Source organism: Protopterus annectens, chromosome 4.part0, assembly GCF_019279795.1.
Source record: "Protopterus annectens isolate FY-2018-M chromosome 4.part0, PAN1.0, whole genome shotgun sequence".
NCBI classification, from domain to species: domain Eukaryota; kingdom Metazoa; phylum Chordata; order Ceratodontiformes; family Protopteridae; genus Protopterus; species Protopterus annectens.
The window spans coordinates 1,493,368,704-1,493,390,108 of NC_056733.1; the positions used below are offsets into that span (position 1 = coordinate 1,493,368,704).

At 37.6% G+C, this 21,405-nt stretch overlaps 1 protein-coding gene across 2 annotated transcripts in view; it reads right to left on the reverse strand.

Annotated features, from left to right (window-relative positions):
- Positions 1–724: 724 nt before the first annotated feature.
- Positions 725–21,405, reverse strand: part of CYFIP2 (cytoplasmic FMR1 interacting protein 2) — a 2,832,302-nt gene continuing 2,811,621 nt past the window's right edge. For both annotated transcript variants that reach the window (XM_044069335.1, XM_044069334.1), the window contains one exon: positions 725–2,077. In XM_044069335.1, the coding sequence (XP_043925270.1) occupies positions 1,910–2,077 (168 nt within the window). In that variant the 3' untranslated portion in view covers positions 725–1,909. The remainder of the gene's footprint in view (positions 2,078–21,405) is intronic.

A 21,405-nucleotide genomic window follows, 5' to 3' on the forward strand; every position in this document is an offset into this window, starting at 1 on the left:
CAGTAGCTTTGTACAAGTGTCAAGACCCTACACTGCTTAGCTGTTATGTATCTGCATATCCTGGAAGACTGGTTGATGGAATACAAAATATATCAGCAGGACAGTGTGTAGTAGACTTATTGCAAGTATATCTCAGAAAATAACATAGGAATGTGATTTCTGAAGACTGTCCAGAGACCCAATTGCAAATGGTGTCACTATCCGTGTTTATGCTGTTTATCTCACTTGCCCAAGTGTTGCACACAAGATTCTTACCTGGGTTGCAGTGATATATCACCTCTGCAGCCTTGGTCCATAGCTGTCTTTGAAACCCGAGTCAGTCTTCTCCCTTGCATTCTTTTGTGTGTTAATGGTACAGAGTGCATACCATGTCTGTGAATCCTGCCTTCAGTTTTTGCTCGCAGTATGGCTCTCTTATTAAAGACTCTGCCCCACAGTTCCATGGTCCACAGTTCAGTTCTGACTTTTTTGTCACTGAATGCACAGAATATGCATATTCTCCTTCTATTTTTGTGGAGTTCATCTTGGCAACTCTGTATTTCTCCTACCTTTCAAAAAAGACTGGTTGAAGTTTTACTCTAAAAACTATATGTACACATTTCATTTACTCTGGCCTTTGTGACCCAATTTATGGTTCAAAAAGGTCAAAGAAATAAATTAATTTACTTGGTTAATAAATGAATTATTCAGAAAAAAACAGCACTGACAAATTTTAATTCTTAGATTTGTTTCAAAAGTAAATATTTATTTCAGAGTCCTCACTCAGCAAACATACAGACTCAAGGTCACATAGTCAGAAGGAATTCTGAGTTTCAAATTTGGCTCAACAAAATCAGAAACAATGACTTCTAATGATAGTTGATTTGGAACAGAAAATGTAATGAGAATGTAGCATGGGCCATTGACTACATTTACACTGCTACTACTCTCTTATTATCTTGGTATATTTTACTAATCTTGCAATGGGATGATGTAGCTGTATTGGCAAACTAAACCAGTTTATGAGTGCTAAAACTCCCTCTCTCAGTGGGATTATTTTGTAGGTGTACCCCACGGTGCCTTTTGTCTAAGACAACTGTAGAACCATGCTTAAAGAACTGGGAACAGAACTAGAAATGGCAGAAAAAGGTTTACATAGAGCTCATGTTGTTGGGCACAAGTTTCCTTCTTTATGTTGTGACTTATAAAAATCTCAGCATTTGCAAGAGAAAAATGGATAAATAAATTGCCCATCTTAACAATAAAAATAAAACGGAAATAAATGTTTAAGCAATACATAGTAAATAAAGTAAAAAAAAATAATCATATTAAAATCACAAACATTGCCAATAAGACTTCCCATTCTGTAGCTGAAAATACATTTGAATGATCTATCATATGACTTCAGGTAAGTTTATAACTTTCCCTGAAATGTAATAAATTATGTTAAAATTCAGTGCTTCCTTCAGAAAATCTTCCAATAAACCTCTGCATTGTCCATAAAAGAGTGACATCATGGAATTTGTCAAAACGACAAGATGATTTAATGCTTGATTTGATCAATAGACATCTTTGCATGCAGTTTTTACAGTTCCCACAAGAAACATCACATAGCTATTGTGCCACTGCAAGCTGAAACGCAGTTTTTTAATGTCTGTGATCTTCAAATTATAAATGAATTATGAAAAACAAATGTCAGCTTTTCCTGTTCTATAGATAATACCAGCAGAAAAATAAGGCTGGTTCGCACTTCTGTTTATGAGGGCAGATATTCTCGGTATATTTTTAAGCACTGCAACAGCTTTAATGGTATTTTCTGTATCCAAAAACTGGTCTGTTGCTCTACATAGCAACAGTATATTCTTAGAGAACATGTACAGATTACAGATCCAAATGCATGTTGACAGCTTCTTTGTCTGAAGATATTCTGTTAGCATGTGGTGGCCAGAGACTGGTGTATCGGTGGTTGGAAGCAGCGCACGTGTTCTACTGTGGAGCTATCAGTTTCCACAGACTTCATATATTTGTTCAGAATGGCGAAAATTTCATTGTTCAGTATCTGATACTTTCTGATTCGGTCAGCCATCTTCTTTAAGGGCTACAATATCAAGAAAAAAAAGACATTAAAAATGGAAACCAAATCACCTTTGCACTGCTTGACAAAATAAGTGGGTGCTCATGACTGACTTTTAATAATTCAATCTTATGTACACACTCTGGTTTTTGGGGCATTTTGAAAACTATTAACATATCTATATATATATATATATAGAGAGAGAGAGAGTATAACTGTAGCACATAATTCAATACTTTATTTATTTAAGTTTTGCACAACCTAGATATTAATGTACTACTAATGGATAGAGACAACACTTAAGTGCTTTATCCCATGAATGGACCCCCATTAAGTTATGTACAGTAAGATCCCAGTTATTCTCATTAGGGTAATATATATAGTTATCGACCATGAAATGGGTAAGGCCAATCTCTAACCAGATGTGATAGGCAAATTCTAGCGTAAAAGGGAAACTGGCTAAATTTAAAATGGCCTTCAAGGGAAGTAGCCTTGTACTTACCTAATGAACCTAGAATGTAAAATGAAGATTTGATATATTAAGGCAACCAATTTCTACAAGAAATAAAACACACTAGTAATCTCTTTTACAAATCCTGTCTGTGTTGATGTGGCAGACTGTTTTTTTTACACCAAAATGTATTTTTCTACATTTCTCTTACATCATTTTAAATGTGAGGTATTAAACTGCAATTTTGTTACATTATTTATTTTTTGTTTTTAGGGCAGCTACCAAGAGACCACAGCTATTTATTCTAAAAGTGTATTAATTCTGGTTTAAGCACTTGGGCTTCAGGCCAGTTATTTTACATTAGAAGGGTTCGTGGTCTGCACTCTTGTGGGAGGAGAGGCTGGACTCTGCCCTTCTGAGCTGAGAATTTCTGGTTAATGGCTTATAGTGCCTGCATATTTGAACTGCTTCTTACTGAAATTGGTACACCTTGTTTGCTGTAGCATGTCCATGTGCAACATTGGGTATCCCTTTCTTATGCATTGGTGCTCTGCTTACTAAGTAGAGATCCCCTTTTCTCCCCAACCCCTCCTCAGAGTTACACTCTCTGTCTGCTAAACAGATTATCATGTCATCAGTCAAAGTACCGAGGGCTTGTTCCCTCACCAAAAGGTCTGCCAGTCCCTCAAAAGTGGTGACCTGACACCAACTCACCCATCTGTGAAAGTAAGTACTTACATCAGCAATATAATCATATGCACTTTCATCTGCCTTGCATCTGTACTCACAAAACTTTTTTGTATAAGCTTCAGGTGTTATTTTAAAACAGTCTAGAAGACAGTTCTTAACTTTACCATAATTCAAACAATCTACATCAGACAATTTTGACATAGCCTGAAAAGCTTTACCATGGAGTAAGGGAGTCAGGAGTCAAACCCGAGCTCACGGTCAGCATCATACTGTCTACATATCCTCTAAAATATATGGATAAAACTATCAAAGTCATCCCCATCCCTGTAATGAGGAAAAAGCTTACTGACCTTTACAGCTTCTGAGGTCTGGTTACTTCCTTCCCTATTACCTCCATGACCCTGTCAAAGGGTAAGAAGCTCTAATTCATGACAGCGCTGTCACTTTTTTCCTCAGCTTCTAAACTTTTGACCTCCAGTTCATACTGACACTGTTTCTCCTCAGCCTCCCATTGTTTGGCTTCCAGTTCACATTATAGCAATAACTCACGCCTGGGTGTAGGTAATGCTGGATTTACCCATGGTTAGTGTGGTTTGGTCACGAGGGCGAAGCCCGAGTGGCCAAACAAAGCCAACCGTGGGTAAATCCAGCATTACCCACACCCAGAAGTGGGTTATTACTATTATATAATGACATTATTTAAGAAAAAAAATAATTACTTTTCTTAAATAATGGCATTGTAATAATGCCTTCTTGCTGCCCTTTCGCAGCTGTCTGGTATTCTGTGGCAGTTCTGATGTACTGCGCATGGGTATGTCTATGCAGTACATCAGAGCTGTGGGCAAAAGCAACGGAGAAAGCAAGATCTCCATTGCTTTTTGCAAACTGTTTTGCTATGTTAAATGGGTTTAACATAGCGAGACAGCTTTAAAAAAAGCAACGGAGAATCTCCGTTGCTTTTTTTAAAGCTGTCTCGCTATGTTAAACCCATTTAACATAGCGAGACAATTTTGAAAAAAGTAACAGAGAAAGCAAGATCTCCATCCTTGAGAAGTGTAATCAGGAGTTTGGGAGATGGAACATTTACAAGCTAGAGCCTGGGAGATGAACCATTTACAGGATGTCTGTGTCCATTAGAGACACAGGTGCCAAACCAGGTATGAATTTCCTGTTCCCCATCCAATTGTCCAGGTTGCACTTGAATTGGGTTAGGGAGGAACTCTGCTTCACATGGATGGGAAGCCTGTTCCAGAAACAGGGTAATCTCTGGGATACATACTTGTCTCTCCAGCAGGTCCTATTTATATCACAGGCAAGGTTTAAGTCTTTAGAATGGGTAATTCTGGTGCTGTTTGTTTTGCAGATATGCAGGAGGTCCATCAGAGTGGGGTCTGACAATGCCCTGTACGGCAGGCAATACACAAGTAAATATGAACTTGCGTACAAAAACTCAGCCAGACATGCTAGGACAAATAACTGTTTAACTTCTTCACACAGGGCATCACTGGACCTTGTTTTGATAATGTTCTGCCCATCTATAAAACAAACAGCATCAGAACTACTAGATTAAAAGACCTAAATATTGCTTGCGAAATAAATAGCACATGCTGGACTGACAGATATGTTTCTCAGAGAATTCCCATTCTCTGGAACAGGCTCCCCATTCATTTTAAGCAGAGTTCCTCCCTATCCCTTTTTAAGTGCAACTTGGATCAATGGATGGGTAATTGGAAATTTACCCCAGGTCTGGCTCCTATGTCTCTAATGGACAGAGGCAGTCAGTAAATCCCCATCTATATAAAACAAATTTGTGGGTCACATGTGGGTTGCACGGCTAGGCTTTTAAGGGCCCTAGTGGTCATTAGCTTAGTATATATTTAAGAACCTTTCAATGCCAGGAGTCTCAATAACAAACTGTATGATCTTAAGACACTCCCGCAACTGAAGACTTGGTTTAAATGTATAGAAAGAGCTCCCTCCATGCCTGGGTTTGCACTTCATGTCTTTCAGTCTGGTTGAAAATGCAGTATTGTTTCCATTTTTGTCAATGACCACATCTCATCTGGACTAATACCTACAGACACACATTCCAGGCTCCTAGCACTTCAGTTTACCATGGAAAGACAAGCTACCAGCTTGCAACATGTTACAGAACCTACTGCATGTCTCCAGATGATCATGTTAGATTCCTGAAAGTTGTAGAACAAATTCCTATACGCAATAAATCCATAATCCTAGTTGATATCAACTACTCAGTCTAATATCTCTAATGCAGAGAATGCCCAGGGATATCTGGATTTGATAAATATGAATTCCCTTGACCAAACCATTAATGAGCCCATTAGAGGTCAAAATATTCTAAACATGGTCCTTGCTAATATTGCCTCTACCTGTTCCACTGCCATAGTCTTTCCTTTTCCAGTTGAGTCAGTCCATAAACTTGTGACATTTACTCTCAAAAGCACTATCCCCCCATTAAAAAATATCTCTATATTTAAAGACTTCAAAAGGGTGAACTTTACACAATTATAAGATGAAATCTCTGAATTTACCCATGGCATCACTACAGTTGACACCGACATAGCAGTCAACTTCAAGGAGGAGTTCAATGCCCACTTAGATAAATGCACAGATCTAGCAGTTCTGACTAGAGCTAAATACAATGGGAGATTTAAAAACAAACCACCCAGGTGGCCTGGTGGTCAGCCAACATAACCTGTGTAACAACAGAAAAAAATCCTTAAACTGTACAGTAAGGCAAGAATACCTCAGAATGAGAACTGCATAAAAAATATTACCAATAAAATGAAAAACATTCCAAGGAACAGTAAAGCACCCCATGAATGTAGATTAGCTTCAGAAGAAAGGATAACTACAAATCCTTCTTTAGCTATGCTAGAAAACAAAATTTCTCCTTAACTGGACCCCTCTACTCCAACCCAAATGACAAATTAAATGTGCTATCAAGCAAGTAGTCTGCAAACTTCACCTATGAAACACCTATAACACCACCACTCACCCCAGATTCTCCTTCCCCCACCATTACTAAAGAATGTGTTCTTAAAGTGTTATCTAATACAAAAAAAATGTCTTCCATGGGTCCTAATAACTTGACTGAGTGCTTATTAAACAGTATCAAACACTCTCTTGCTGAACTTCTCCTTAAATTGTTTAATCTAAGCCTAGTCAAGGGCTATGTATTCAAATCCAGGCACATTACTTTAGTGATGCCCCTCCACAAGGGTGACCCTATCACTGGTCCTGGCAATTACAGTCCTATCAGCTTTATGACTCTGATCAATAAAACTGTGGCATGTATCATAACTGCTCTCATTAATTATATTAAAAATCTCATTAAGCATGACCCCCAACAAACTGGCTTCAAAGGGACATCATGCCTGTAAAACCTTGTTAATTTATTCAAGAGGGTTAAACGAGCTATTGACAGTGGTCATCCTGTTCATACAGCTTATCCTGATCAGGACAAAACATCTGATATCATACCTAATGCCAGAGCTGTAAGTCATCTACCATCCTTAAACATAGATCTCAACTTGACAAGATGAATTACTAACTGGTTGAAAGACAGAACCTACACAGTTTGTGACATTTCTTTAAACAGTGGTAAAGTAACCACTGGAGTCCTCTAGGGGTATGTGCTGGGTCCTCTCTTGTTTGGCATCTACAGCTCTGATCTCAAAAAAGATAACTAGGGCCTCTGATTAGCCAGATTTGCAGATGACTGAAAACTGGATGTAACCCCTTCAGATACCATTGCACCATTCAGAAAGAGCTTACCTTAGTTAATATCCAGTATATGGAAAATAGACAAACTGAATCCTAAAAAGTGCAGCACTGTTTCTTTCAGAGAAAAGAAGTTACCCATAATGTGCAGTATAGATAATTTACCCTTACAAAATGAAAAATTATGGACATGGGCACTTAGGTCAGCAGGTCCCACTCCTTTGATCATCGTGTGGCAACTGTTGTCAGGAAATCCTTCTACTTATCAGAATTAGTAGCCAAGAATGTACCTCTTGTTTGCCCTTCCAATCTTATCACCAATAAGAACATTTGTTTTTTCAGTGGGAATGACAATCAGGTGAGTTGAAAACGCCACTTGCTATATGATGTTCAAAAATGGAATGGTCAGGAAGTTCAGCTCTATCTGGTGAGCTCTGACCTGCAGTTTGTCAGTACTACTTTATGCAGATTTTATAGAAGAAATGACAGCTGGCCATGCAGATGTCAGAACCTCTGGAGGAGGTACTGACAGGTTTAAACACTCTCCCAGCTCACATCTGCATTTGTCCTTCACATAATTTTAAATATCCATTAGAATGCCACCCTTCCAAATAATCCCTAACAGGAGAGATGATGTTCAGAAGGGAAGGACATACATACCTAATGCAATACAGAGGACAGACAGGATTTGGCACTTTAGTCTCATGGAATAATTCAGATTCTGGTTCTAAAAAGGTGTTCAGAATGTACAACTGGATGATCTCTGTTCTCCTTTTCCAAATCAGATAGCACCATTACTGTACAATTAAAAGAGTATTGTGAAGTATCTCCTTGGGTTAATGGACACAGTGATAACTGTGAAGTTGACAGCAGGGCCTTAGGTAACTCATAAAACTTTGTCCTTAAAACATTCTGTGTCTTAAGAATAACGGAAAAATTGATAAACATCTTGCTCCTAGTAGGGTCCATCAGCTTGGCAGGGCAGAGCTAGTGCTGATGACCACTCTTTTAAAGACATCACTGAACTCATCAAGGAGGACTTTGATGGAAAATTCTCCCATCTGCACATATAACAAATCTGACGGAAGGGCTTTCAGAGTTGATAAGACTAATTGTAGCTTAATGGCTGGGTCCTACTACACTCACCAGAAACAAGGATGTCTCTCTCTGTGAGGGGACTCAAGCCTTATTAACAATAAAATCAATAACAATTCTGCTGATTCCCTTGTCTTGATGCCATCAGAGATGGAAGGTCTGTTAGACCTTTCTGTGACAAATCACCAACTGATCAATGAACTGGAGAACAGGACTGGATGCACCCAATTTCCTGGTCTAGTACTTCTTACATCTTTTATAGAGATTTCACAGTGACGACACAGGAGTAAGACCATTTTTACCAGAAGAACTTGAACAGTCCATTGTCCTTTCTTCTTGATAAATACAGAAATGAATGCAGCACTGCTGACTATCAGTAAAGAGCACTTTGATTAAATACTGAATGGAAAGCAAGTCTTCTGGTTGGCGGTGTAACCCAATGCAGTATAGGCAAAATCACTGCATTTATGAATCATAAGTTGACACGATCTGAATTTGATCATTTTCATTTTAACATGGACAGTGGAAAATCAGAAACTCTGCAACAACAACTGAAACATTTTATATAAATGGCAGTGAAAAAGTATAACAGGAAATCTTTAGAAGTCCCATGAGCTGCATAAATGTGAAAGAGTGACATTTAAGCAAAATGTAACTTTTAGCACCCCTGGATATGTTTGTGCAGCTATGGGCAAGGCTAGTCAATAATGTGCTAATCCATTATGTTAAGTATACACTACTGTTGACTGACAGATATGGAAATGTACACAATGGATTGAAGTTACAGAATGGACTTAATGGACTGAAATGGTTTTAACATTTTTGCAGCATTACAAATTTCACATCTGAGGAAGAAATAGCCACACAACTTTCTCAGCAATCAAAATGAAATGATTTAACAACTGCTCCAACTCCATCCCGAGGATTCAGAACGAAGACCACCACTGGTGGTGAGTTGTTACCAACGTTTACATTTTGTGGGAAACTGTGATTCAGAGATATAGATACCACAAACTAATCACCATGGAAATCCACATCTCACCCACACCCCCACAAAGGTAACCACCCTGAAAATCTTCTCCACAGCTGATTCCTAAAAACAGAGGTGGCTAACTTCATGGCACCATTGTCAATGGAAAATAGATGCATGACTGCCAAATCATACATCAGTGCACTGTACGAACACATACATAAATGCATGGAACTAGCCATACCCAACAGAACCAAGATGCTCTTCCCCCAAAAAAGGAAGCCATTCTGGTGGTCCCCTGCCATTAATAAACTCTACAACAGAAGGAAGAAACTGTTGCAGAAAAGGGTGAAGACTGGAAAAATTCCCTTATTAGCCTCAACAAAAAGTTGAAATCCCTCATCAAAACCTCTAAAGCCAGCTATGAAGGCAGAATTGTGGCAGACACTAAAAACAACCACAAAGCCTTCTATAGTTATATCAAGAATCTCCATGGCAATACCCAGGTTTGCTCTGAGTTACTGCACAATGGTACCTCCTATACTGAGCCAACAGATATCGCCAACATACTGGCTGACAGATTCAGTGCCAACTTTACCCCTCTCTCCCCCCTAAAGGGCCAATCAGAATACCGGAGGAATGCCAGGCACCCAGCATTACTGCAGCACAGGTTAAAGCTAAATTGTCCAAGGCCAAGAATACAGCTTCCATGGGACCCAACAATATCCCTGGATGTGTTCTACATGAACTACAAAGTGAACTGGCACATCTGTGTGCCCTGTTCAATCACAGCCTTGCCTCAAGCTTTGTCCCTACTGAATGGCACACTGCTACAGTCATCCCTCTCCATAAAGTGGGAGTGACTACAGACCCTGGGAATTATCTCCCCATTAGCCTGACGAGTCTGATATGTAAGGCTATGGAGCGCACCATCACAGACCTAAATAACAAGGATACAGGGAATCTCCAAACTCTAGATCCCACGCAATTTGATTTTGTGAAAGGTAGATCATGCCTGCTAAACCTAGTTTACTTCTTTGAATCAGTCACCAGAGCTGTGGATGAGGGCAAGGCAGTTCATACAACCTACCTCGATTTGGCCAAGGCCTTGATACCATTCCCCACTCAGGAATTAATGATAAACTCACCCAACTAAGCATCAATCCCTATATCACTAGGTGGGTTGCAAATTGGCTCACAGCTAGAACCCACATTGTGAAAGTAGTGGACTCAAAGTCAGACTGCCGACCAGTCACTAGTGGAGTCCCACAGTGATTGGTCCTGGGTCCTCTCCTGTTTGGCATCCACTTCTCAGAAGTCCAGGCCAACATGGAGGGATTCTGGCTGACCAAGTTCACAAACAACTGCAAGCTGGGAGCCAATATTAACTCTCCAAGTGATGTAGACATCCTACAGAAAGGCCTCAATGACACCAATGACTGGTGTCGAAACCATGGCCTTAAGCTTAATGCCAAAATATGTGTCATCCCCTTTGGGAAAAACTCAGTTCCCACTAATTACCACATCGATGGGAGCCCACTGAACACTGAAGGTGTTATAAGAGATCTAGGGATACAAGTTGACAGCAACCTCTCCTTCGACCACCACATTGCCACTGTTGTCAGAAAGTCCTTCTATGTGGCACGTCTCATTACCAAAGGTACTCTTCCCTCATTAGACCAATCATCAAGTATAATGCCCCATTTGGCATGTACCTCACTAGACACATGCAACAGCTGGAAAGGCCACAAAAGTACCTCACAAAGAGGATCCTAGGCCTTAAACACTGTCCTATACGGATAGACTCAAAAAACTCCAGCTATTCTCTGTCTCATATCGTCTACTAAGAGGCAATCTCTGCTTGACTTACAAAGCCATGTCTGACCCAGCTCTGTTAGAAATGCTACATCTAATGAAATCTCAATCTCTCTGCACCACACACTCCAGAAACCTCAACCTCATTACCACATTCAACAGAACATGCTGGAGGGACAGGTTCATAACCCAGAGACTGCCCATGCTCTGGAATAGACTTCCCATACATGTCAAGCACAGCACCTCACTGGGCCTCTTCAAGAGAAATCTTGATGAGTGGCTGGGAAATAGAAAGTTCACCCCGGGGATAACTCCAGTGGCTCTACTTGATAGAGGTACAAGGAACTAGTGTCGGGTGGCACAATGCCAGGGCACTTCTATGGGCTAAGCTTGTAAAGGCCCCAGGGCCATTAGCCTAGTGCAAATTTATGAACCTATGAACCTATATTAGCCAGACTTCATTATTAGCTAATTTGCATGTCTCTGAATTATCCTTAACTACTGCGAGAACAAGTCAACACTTTCCTGCAGCAGTCAACCCTGGCAGTCCATGCATCACTTTGGCACAGATAACCCCATTCACTCTTCCACATGCATGCATACATTAAAGCAAACACACTTCTTACCTATCCCTGAGTTGAGAAATGTTCCTGATGTCTCTTTTATTTATTTATTTGTTTGCTTATTTATTTATTTATTTTACATTTGTTAACCGGGAAAGTCCGACTGGACACATATCCATTTTCAGCAGAGGCCCAGGGAGAAAAGTTCCAATAGCATGTCATAAAGAAATTACACAAGAATATCATACAGAGATATAGATTCCATAGAAACATAGGTTATGTACAGATTAAGGATCTCACAAATCACAGATTCTTGCAGACAGTTAATAATGCTAGCGATCAGAGTTTCATTCTTCTTAGTGTTTGTAAAGTGCATCATGATGCTAGGTTTGTTGCTTTAACATAAGCGAGTCCTAGTAATAGTTTAAATATTCTCTCTGGAGTCATCTGGTGCTCCTCCAGTCTTTCAGCCAAAGCCCCACCACTACCACAGATTCGCTCTCATACCTCTCAACTATATGTCCCTGATTTTAAAGGAAGCTTCTGTTGCATCTTGTAGGTGTCCTACCGCTCATAAGTCACTGACTGTTAAAATTGTTCAATAACACACTTTGAACATATTATTATGTTACAAAACTACTATATTGACTGATCAGTTAGTGTAGTGGGTTAAGGCTGCTGCTTTTTATGTCACGGGTGTAGGGTTTGAAAGTTTCCATCCTTTACTTTTATATATTTATTTATTTTTTTGTTATTTTTCAAAGACAGGGATAATATCTGAGTAGCACCCCTGGTGTCTAGTGGTGGTGCAGAGTTTGCAGTGGGGGACAAGTTAGTTTTCCTTCTGCTGTTGTTTAGAAGTTCTATTACTTGTAGTAATCATGTTTGTATTCTACTAGTTCAATTTCAATAAGAGGTCAGTGATTCTTTTCTGTCAGTGGTAAGCAATAAAAAGTTCATGTTTTTTCCTGAAAAACTTAACAACAAAAACGTCATTTTTCACTTTTTTTTGCAGAAACATATCACATTTTACTTTTCTGCTTAACAGCAGCAGGATAATATTGGAAATTTGTAGCAGTGGCCCATGAAGTCATTTTTTTTAATTATGTGTGCATGTTACATTTTAGTTTATGTTGTATCTTCATGATGTTCAACATTTGTAGCCATGGACCATGTAGGCAAGTATTAACTGCACACATATGTCCCTTCTTGGGGTTTAGAATATATTATTGATGGGAGTGAATAAATGGAGGGCATAAGAGTATAAAATAAATGTTGTGTACCATTAGACCGAGTGAAAGGATGTTAAAGAACAAAATGGGCAGGAGCTCACTCTTCATTTATAGTTATTCCTACTTTGATGAGGGCACAACAAGCAGAGTTTTAAAAGGAATCTCTGAAATCACCAAAAGATCTCTGGAGTTGTGAAGAGTGTAATGGAGAAGACAATTCCGATTTCCAGTTCACGGAATACCAAGTAAACAATGAGCTGAAAGAAATATGTAGCTCTAAACTGCCCCCCTTGCAAAGCTTGAATGCCTCTTGAAAAAGCAAATGCTGAACACAGTGGTGGGAAATAAGTGCAATGAATGAATTTTCCTCTGGTGTTGCTGCTTAACAGGCGGCTGCCCCTTCAAGAAAAGCAGACTCAGTGCAGGATTTTATGTACTTTACATGGAGCTTTTCTCCCCAGGCCCCTTCTGAAAATGGGACTTGTACCCAGTCAGAATTTCCTGGTATACAAAAGACAACAGATAAATAAATAAATAAAGTTCTGAGCTGAAGGTACCGTTTTGTGGATAGAAATGTGAATGACATGAATGAATTAATTTACAGTCCATAAAAGATACACTTGTCCCACTTTATTTACTCATCTTTTCTACAATCAATGTTTATTATACACCTGTGATAGAAATGATATGTTAACACAGTTTTTTATCAGACTTTAAGTGAAAGAAAAGGTGCATTGCATGCATCTGAGGCAGGAGAGAAACAGGTCTTGCGTGGTATTTTGCTATCACCCAGAATGATGCGGAAATTCAAAGACAAGATAATTTACTTTAATAATTATTCTATAATTAAGTAGATATGGAAATAAGAGTACATGCTAGATTTGTACTATTTATAGACAATCTATTTTCTATTACCTCCACTTTCACAGTTGGCATTCTATGCACCAGGAAAAGGCTGTAGTAAAAGTGCAGCTAGTAAGATTGGCAAGAATGGTGTCGGAATTAGATACTCCTCCTTGTAGTGTGTGAGGTATTGTTGGGTATGTTTCCGAATAGAGGGTACCACCAGGAATTTTTAATGGAAACTAGGGACGAAGTAGTGATCAAGAGAACACACGGTATTGTCCTATACTGAGTGCAAACAGTAATGTACATAATGTGGACCAGAACAATACTAGAACTTTAAAGAGCTTTTTTTTTTTTTTTTTTCAACATTCAACTAGTAAAGCCATAGGTGATAAAAGAACCGAGAGATCTTTCAAATAGATAATACAGTTCTGAAGAAAGTAAGCAATAAACCCGTGCTAGTTTATAAGAAAGATAGGTCACTGAAAACATTACTGGAGAGTTCTAGGAAAAAAATCAACAAGTTAGTAGCAGACCCCTACGAATGTTTGCGTAGCCATTGCACACCAATGCAAAAACATTCTGGTAACTAGTAGTGTCATTATTGGAAGTAAAGAATATTTTGTTACAAGGCATTATAGTTGAGTCAAAAATGTGGTGTATGGAGCTTTATGTTCTCAGTGTCCTCCTGCTTTTAACGTAGGAATACCCCAGAAGATGATCATTCAAATTTATGAATACATGCAAGACGTACATAAATTGAAGACTACAAATGCCCTTTTTAGACGCACAAAAGAAAATAAGACTATGGTTTTGCTTTTGCAGTTATGGAGTAACTAACAAAAGACAAAACAGGTTTTGTTTTAGAAGATCTTGATAAATGTGAAATTAAAATGGCAAGTTTAGTTAATGCAGTGTGGTTCCCACGTTTGAATAATTCAATGGCTATTAAGTCTGTTTTAAAGTTGATGTACTATGATGCCGCATAATTTATTTTTATCTTTTTTGTGTATGGTTTCACTTTGTAATTGGTTTTATTTGGTGGGTTGGGTCTAGCATTGTATCATGTAGTTTTGATTGTTTAAAAGGTGTCATTTGACAAACAGATTTAGTTGGAGTTCCATGTTAAGTACAGAGCCAAAGTGCTAAACGTGCTTCTAAAATTTTAAGTTTGGAATAATGTTGCCTCCTGTTCGTACTACAGAACTTTAGTTTGTGTGTTTCTGTGAAGTATTCAATTTTACCAGATTTCCATTTTAGCTGTTGCCACTTAACAAACAATTGTGGGTTCCCGGATTTTTTTGTTGTAGATTTAAAAAAAAAAAAAAAAAAAAACTCTTGGGCATTAGCCCTATACGCACCTTTATATAATAATTTGTGACTTGAGCAAATAGACATTTATGTAAGTTTACATTAGACATTAACTATATTTTTCTATACAATATAATCAATCCAGTGTTATGTAAATTGTTCAGTTCCTGTCCTCTTAAACCTCAGTCTTCCTAAAAAACATTTTTCTGCATGTACTACACCCGCAGTTTCCATTTTTGTATGTAATTTGCTCCTATTCTTTTTTAAAGATGGCAGGTCCTGTTCTTCTATCTCTGTAACAAATATTAACTACTTCAAGTACAGTTGTTTTTAGATTTTGATTTCCATTTTCTAGTAATTGCTTTTTTGGCAGCCACCGCAATTAAACTTGACAAGGCCTTACTATGTCTAGGTAATGCTCCTGTATCCTAACTCAAAAATAGTTTCCTTAGTAACACTTATTTGCTTGCTCAGTATTTCTGATATAGTACTCTGTAGGGGATTTTTAAGGTCTGCCAACTCCTTGCATTTAAACATACGCTCCTAGCTACCACTTTCTTCCCTATCGCACCTCCAAAATCTGGCCATCTACATGCTTGGGGGTAAACAATTCCAAGCTAAAATCGTAAATCTTCTAGACCTTGTTACATATTTGGGGGCCATGCCTATGTCCTACCATTGTTCTTTGGGATTTGCTCATCTCTCTCTCTAGTCTGTTCTGTCCTCCTCTAGTTTCTGTAGTTATGCATTATTTTATATACTCTGTAGCTTTTGTTGTAGAGTCAACGAAAAACTCAGTGTAGGTCTTTCACTTAGATTCTCCTCTCTTCCCATTTGTCAATAATCTATCAATCCCTGATAGGAAAGGCAGTTTCTAGCCTTCAGTCCAAATATCTTTTTGGCCTCTTCCTTTTTCTGTTACTTTTCCCTCTTTCCAATACTTTGGGTACTTTGCCAGCTTCCTCTTGTAAATTCCATCCCTCTCTTGTCTGTTCTTTGTACCCCTAAATGTATTCATTCACATCACAAGAATACCCTTTCTGCAATACCATGTTGGCTTAGTTTTAGAATACTTTATAATCTGTATGACTATTCCTCTCGATCTGCTTCCAACCCCCCCCCCCAATTCACCGCGTCATCCCTTTTCATTTTGAATTGTAGCTTTCTTTTTTTTTCCATAATAAATTTTTATTGAAATATATTTTCCAAAAACATTACAAAAATACAATAAACATCACACACATAATACACTATAACTACTACAAACCATTTATACAATATCTACATGAAATGCTTCCTATATTTAATATATTCCTAAAATCAGTATCATGCTAATATAATATTGAAGACCTTTTCCCATATTTTCGGGTTATTAATATTTTTGTTAGTTTGTTTCAGAAGTAATTTATGTGCTAGTATATGCTTTATAGCCACAAGCTTAAAATTATTCCATGATGTCTTATGTGGTTCTAGCCAATTTGTGGCTATATAGAGTTTCATCAGCAAAAAAATATTCATACAAATAATAGTTTGCGATCTGGAAAGCTCTCTTGGAGGAATGTGTAGAATCATAAATTCCCATGACAGTGCAGAACTTTGATAACCCATCTTTTGCAGTTGTTCTTTAAGAGAGTTCCAAAGTTTATATACGCATTTACAACTCCAGAACATATGAAGAAGATCCGCTGTTTGATCTGCACAGTATGGACAAATTGGAGAATTCCTAGGGTTAAATTTATGTAATCTAAGATGTGTGTAATATGCATTGTTCCAAATCATCAATTGCGTGTACATCAGTTTTTGAAAAGAAACTGATTTCCTAGTTATATCAATTGCTTTTAATATCTGATTGTCTGTTACTGTTACTTTTTTTACCCAATACTCTGAAAGCAAAATTTTGTCCTGAAATTTCAAATCCTTAATTAATTTATATGCAGTTGCTATAAATTTAGTGTCTTGTTGGATAGCTTGCCACAATTCAGAGCACTTATCCACAAATCCGGCTGCAGGTTTAAAGTTCCTAAAGTAGCTCAAGGCAAGTTCTTTAACTTGTCTCATTATAACAATGTAACTTCTAGGTAGATTCATTTCCTGTCTAATTTGTAAAGCCGATAAGTCAAGTTTATTAAAAACATCAAATAGAGTCAGATTAAGTATTAATGGAAATTTGCTGAGATCGATCAGCTGATTATTTAGTTTAAAATTAGGATTCCTGTGGAAAGGTTGAAGAACCATCATATATTGCAATAAATCTACGGACTGAAATAAAGTTTGCAAAGATGAGACACAGGTTATTATGTGGTCCATGACCCCATATTTTATCAGACTAATTTTGTCCATAAAGGGCAATGCTTTAGGATTTATTTTCCTATCCAAAATATGCTTATGATTCAAGACCACCCAAGTTGGTATCCATTTTGTATTCGTTACATCATAATTAGCAATTCTTAAAATTTTATTAAGCGTTTACAATCAAATAATATGCTTCAAAGTTTGGTAGCTCAAGTCCCCTCTTGTTTTAGGGGTCATTAATTTCTCATAAGATATTCTAGTTCTTTTGGGTTCCAGATAAATTTAGCTAGATCTTTATGCATTTGTTTAAAACTGTTTTTGAAATTGATAATTGGGCAGACCTAAATATGTATAACATTCATGTAGTATATTCATTTTCACTATTGATACTTTTGCTAATACCGGTAGTTTTAAATTCTTCCATCTGTCACAATCAGCTATTATGTGTTCCCATACTCATTTAACATTATTGTTATAAAAGTCCTTATTATCCGTAGAGAAGTTGATACCCAAATATTTAATATTTTCTTTACATGTTAACTTCCCCATCAGGGCCATTAGTGAAAAAGGTTTTGGAGTTCTTAATGGGAAGATATTCATTTTCTGTAAGTTAATTTTATAATTAGAAACTACTGAAAATTCGTTTATGAGCTTTAATATCTTTTCACTGTCTGAAATTGGGGTTGTACAATAAATAATAAGATCATCGGCGAATGCTGACATTAATATTTTATTCCTATAAATTATTGGTGCATTATGATACAAATTTTGCTTGATATATAAAAATAGAGGTTCTAGATATAGGTTAAACAATAAGGGGGACATGGGACAACCCTGTTGAGTACCATTTTTAATCTGTATTCTGTTAGAATAAGTCCTATTGATGTATAGCGTAGTGTATGGATTACTATATAATATTTGTAGTATCTGAATGAATTCTTGGGGCAAGTTAAAATAGGGTAACACATCAAACAAAAAAATTATGTCTACTCTATCAAATGCTTTCTGGGCATCTATTATAAGAGCATAGATATTAAAGTTGTTTTTTTAGCATACGTCATCATATTATGCAGTGTAAGTGTGTTATCGCTGGTTTGTCTAGTTGCCATAAATCCAGCTTGTTCCTTAGAAATTAGATATATCAAAACCTTCTTTAGTCTCGATGCTATAATTGATGTTAAAATTTTCATATCCACATTCATTAGTGCTATTGGTCTGTAATTATCTGGGTTAAGGGGATCCGAATTGGTTTTATGTATGAAAATTGTTTTGACGCATTGAGGTGGGGGTCACTAATTTTATTTTTAGTTATATAATTAAATACATGAGACAATTCTTTTCCCAAACTATCAGCAAACTCTTTGTAAAATTCAGCTGTAATACCATCAGGCCCTGGTGACTTATGTACTTTCATATGTTGAATTGTATATACTATTTCTTCTTTAGAAATAGGTTTAATCAGGTCACTTTGCAGGCTCTCTTCTAATTCTGGAAAGTTAATTTTTGCAGAAAACTTTTATTCTGGTTATGTAGAGACCTATCAGTTTGCCCCTCATACACCTTAGTATAGATTTTCCCAAAAACATCAACAATATCCTCAGTTTTAGAATATATTGTGTCGTTATACTGAATTTCGAAATATATCCAGTTGTTTTGGTTGATTTATAATCCTTGCCAGTGCTTTTGATGGTATTTGAACATTATTAGCATATTTCACTAAACACCTATGTTCTTGAAGTGTTAATTTATTATTATGAAGCAAAAGAGATCCCTTTGAAGCTTCAACATTTCCTCCTCAGTTTGAGCATTAAAATTCTGAATCAGCTCATTATCAAGTTGTTTTATTCTTATTTCTAGTTTTTGAATATCACTATTATGAATTTTCTTATAATATGAGGCTTTTTGTATAAGAAATCCTCTAATTTGAGCTTTAGCTGTCGCCCATTCAATGTCAGGGGTATGTTTTGGAGCTTCAAGCTATCTGTAAATTCTTTCAAATATTTTATAATTCCATCTGCTATCTCTTTTTACTTAAAAGATTTGGGTTGAGTGACCAATTATAACCCCTATGCCTTCTTGTGTCTTTTAAATCTTTAGAAAATTTTAATGAAATTTTTGAGTGATCTGATAGATGACGAGTATGTATAACCACCACTGGTTCTAAATTCGTTAGTGCTTTAGATATCAAAAAGTAATCTATTCTAGCCCACATTTTGTGGCATGGTGAATAGAAGGTATATTTATTTGCATTATTAATATCTTGTGAATAAGAAAAGGGGTCATATAATTGAAAATCTTCCTTAAAATCATTTAATGCTATCCCGGCCTGCTTATTAAATGCTCTCTGTGGACAAGACCTATCCAACTTTGGATTTTGATAGGTATTCCAGTCCCCACCCACAACAAAATAATAACCATCATATTGTGTTAATACTGGATATAAAATGATGCTATGAAACTGTGTTGATCATTGCATGGGGCATATATATTCAAAAGTAGGATAGGTTTATCAAATGCATTATCCGATAAAATCACATAACACCATCGCCCATTTGGATCCACTTTGGAGTCTAAAATCCTATCTTTGTATTGGGTTTTGATAATTATAGCCACTCCCGCACTGTTTGTCTTACCTTCTGATGTCACTAGCTCTCTAATCCAGTTCTTTTTTCTAATATCATTCCATTGTTCATTCATCAAATGTGTTTTGAATTGTAGCTTTCTGATTGTGTTGTGTATGAGCCTTTACTGTGCAGCTCTAGGATAAACAGATTTGAAGGGATATTTTAAACTACCCTGTTTTATTAGAAGGATCAACTTATCCCACTTGACTCTTGCCCTTTCCCCTCCCATATAAAATCTTTCAGCTCTCTATCCACAACTTCTCTGGTTGACTTTTAAAAAAAATACCTGACCTATGTATAAAACTAATGGTTCTAAACATTTTTGCTGCTTGTATCTTACTATCCATATCCATGGGCAAAGTTTCTCATTTATGGTATTTTGTTTAGTTTCTTCCCATATATCCTTAGCTGCCATAATAAAATTCTTTTAACCCATGCTCCTAAATACTTTTATCATGTACCCACAAATATGGGTATTGTTGAACCAATTCATGTGTGGGTACATAGGTGGGTACTAGGCTATTGGCCCTATGGTCTATATAAGCCTAGCCAAGCAGTACCCTGGCTTTTGCCGCCACCCAAGAAAATTATTTTCCTGTGCCCCTGTCTAGCAGAGCCACAAAACTGATCCCTGGGGTGAATTTCCTATCTCCCATCCAATCATCAAGATTTTTCTTGAAGAGTGCTAATGAGGAGCTTAGTTTGATATATGTAGTTTGATCCAGAGTGTGGGAAGTCTCTGGGACAGGTATCTATCCCTCCAGCATGTTCTGTTTGTTGTGGTGACAAGGTTTAGGTCCAACAGCTCTGGGTTTGACATAGCTTTGTACGTTAGACAGAGATCGCCTCTGAGTAGGCGATGTGCGACAGAGTAAAGCCGGAGTTTTTTGAGACTGTCTGCGTAGGGCATCTGTTTGAGGCCGGTAATACTCTTTGTGATGTATTTCTGTGGCCTTTCCAGCTGTTGTAGATGTCTTGAGGTACATACCCAAAGGGGCGTTGTACTCTATAATGGGGCTAATGAGTGATGAGTAGAGGGGAACGATGACCTCTCTCTTCCTGGATGAGAAACCTTTTGTGATGAGGTGTGCCACGTAGAAGGATTTCCTGGCTACTGTGGCAATGTGATTATCAAAGGAGAGACTACTGTCCACCTGTGTCAAAAGGTCTCTTATCACACTTTCAGTGTTAAGTAGACTACTGCCTATGTGGTAGTTCATGGGTACAGAGCTTTTACCAAAAGGGATGACAATGCACTTTTTGGCACTGAGCTTGAGGCCATGGCTTTGACACCAGGCATCTGTCTCAGTGAGGCCCATTTTGTAGGATGTCCACATCATTAGAAGTTTTGATTTTGTCTCCTAGTTTGCAGTCATCTGCGTACTTTGTTAGCCAAAGACCTTTTGTGTTAGCCTGTACTTCAGAGAAGTAGATACCAAACAGGAGAGGACCTAGGACTGAACCCTGTGGTACTCCACTTGTTACTGGTCTAAAGTTGGATTTAGTCTGCTACTTTCACAGTGTGGGTTCTGTCAGTGAGCCAGTTGGCAACCCATCTTGTGACAGTGATTTATACCTAGTTTAGTGAGTTTATCTATAATTCCAGAGTGGAGGATAGTGTCGAAAGCCTTGGCGAGATCTTACCCTCATCTAGGGTTTGGTGACTGCTTCAAAGAATTCTATCAGGTTTAGGAGACCTGATCTACCTTTTACAAACCC